The sequence below is a fragment of the Austrofundulus limnaeus genome, unplaced genomic scaffold (assembly GCF_001266775.1).
Source record: "Austrofundulus limnaeus strain Quisiro unplaced genomic scaffold, Austrofundulus_limnaeus-1.0 Scaffold361, whole genome shotgun sequence".
NCBI lineage: Eukaryota > Metazoa > Chordata > Actinopteri > Cyprinodontiformes > Rivulidae > Austrofundulus > Austrofundulus limnaeus.
In genome coordinates, this window is record NW_013952763.1 from 238,183 (window position 1) to 239,823 (window position 1,641).

At 46.9% G+C, this 1,641-nt stretch overlaps 1 protein-coding gene across 1 annotated transcript in view; it reads right to left on the reverse strand.

Annotated features, from left to right (window-relative positions):
* The window catches only part of yeats2 (YEATS domain containing 2), a gene marked incomplete in the record, with an annotated part of 32,503 nt that overhangs the window by 5,502 nt on the left and 25,360 nt on the right, over positions 1 to 1,641 (reverse strand). Inside the window, 3 exon segments of the mRNA XM_014023264.1 lie at positions 350 to 424; positions 552 to 790; positions 1,170 to 1,374. Of these exon segments, the coding sequence (XP_013878718.1) occupies positions 350 to 424; positions 552 to 790; positions 1,170 to 1,374 (519 nt within the window).

Sequence of the window (1,641 nt, forward strand, 5' to 3'; positions counted from 1 at the left end):
AAAATAGGATTAAGTCATTTTGACCAAATTTGACTTAATCCTCATTTCGATGTGATGGGTCATATATAACTGGATGTTTAAAGGTAAAACTTTTTAGAGTAAGTTGTCAGGGTTAAGCCATGAAAACGACTGGAAATGAATGGAAGTCATTGAACAGGCCTAATAAGGGTAGAAATGCAAACTTGTGTGTGTGTGCATTCAGTTTGCAGTGAAATGTTGTGCTGCCAATTCACAGCACAAACTTTACCTTCAGGCCCTCTGCATGAAAAGACTCAATACTTCAGCAAATGGTGTCTGCTTATCCATTAACACAGTCATAAATCTGCTCAGGCTTTACGACGTCACTGACCTTCAGAATCATGGCTTCCACAACCGGAGCAAAAACATTTGTCTCAACCTCCACCGGCTGAAAGGCTATCCCAATCTAAAGGATACAAAGGGATCATAAAACAGAAGTTGTGTAACAACTTTATGCATTAAAATGATCAAACAGAACAGAACTTGTGCAACTTTATACGTATTCAGTGCATTTTAACTTTCATAAACCCAACCTGCTGTGCTGCTTCACTGACAAACTGAGAGGAAACAGAGGGGCCCAGGAAAAACTTAGGCTCCACATCCGTTTCCTGCTCCTCCTCCTCTTTGACCTTCAACCTCTGGCAGGGAGGAGTCACRGTGACGATGTCGACAATCTCGTCATCGGCCTCCTCTGGTTCGGTCTTGAGCAGAGCTTGCATCTGCTCCAGCCGCAGCACCAGCTGCTCATAGCTGCTGAGGGTCGACGGGCACTCTGCGGAGAAGTTCACATTTACCACAGGAAGTTTTTATTAATCCAACAATGGGACAATTACAGAGYGAACGTGTTTGTGCAAACACAAAGTGAGCAGAACAAAAACAGGCTCAGGTCAAGTGACTCACTGAGCCGCACAGCCTCGCCTCTCACCTTTTAGAGACAAAGGACTGAAATGTTACGAGCTCCCTGWGAATGGGATTTCAGCTGAACAAAAAAAAAGGCTACACTTCGGCCGCCCTCACAGCTGAATATATTGCATACACATTACAGTATCAAGTGGTAACTGCAGGAGCGCAACACCCACACACTGAAAATCACAACCTCTCCTCTCTCTGCAGAGGATCAGTGTTCTAGAAACACACAGGCACAAACCTACCTGGCTCGCTGTCGATTTGYGTCAGGATGTCCTCGATGGACTCGTCGTCGTTCTTGTGTTGGGGCTCGGGGTCCGGCGGTGTGTGGCCCCGTTGCCGGCACCACTGCACCACCTCTCTGGTCTTTGGGGGKGTGAGGGCCTGCAGGCGAGGGGAGCGGTCCAACACGTCCTGAATGGTCCTTTTCACAGCCACGGCTCGYTGGAGCTGCAGAGACACAAGTCCAAACAACGTTCCATTCAAACCGAACTTAAAACCTTTGAAGTTTAGGAAGTCGAGCCGCACAACGTATCGTTTGAGCATCGTCATCACAGTGTACTTGTGCACAGTAGTCACCCTGCAGGTTTTATAATGTTAAATTAAATCAATGTGTTATCTAGAGACTAAACCGCTGAAACACACCAGGTAAGTCACTGCACTAAACGGTCCCGCGTTACAGCTTTTATTTTGACGGGTCGCTTCCACCGGTGGAAG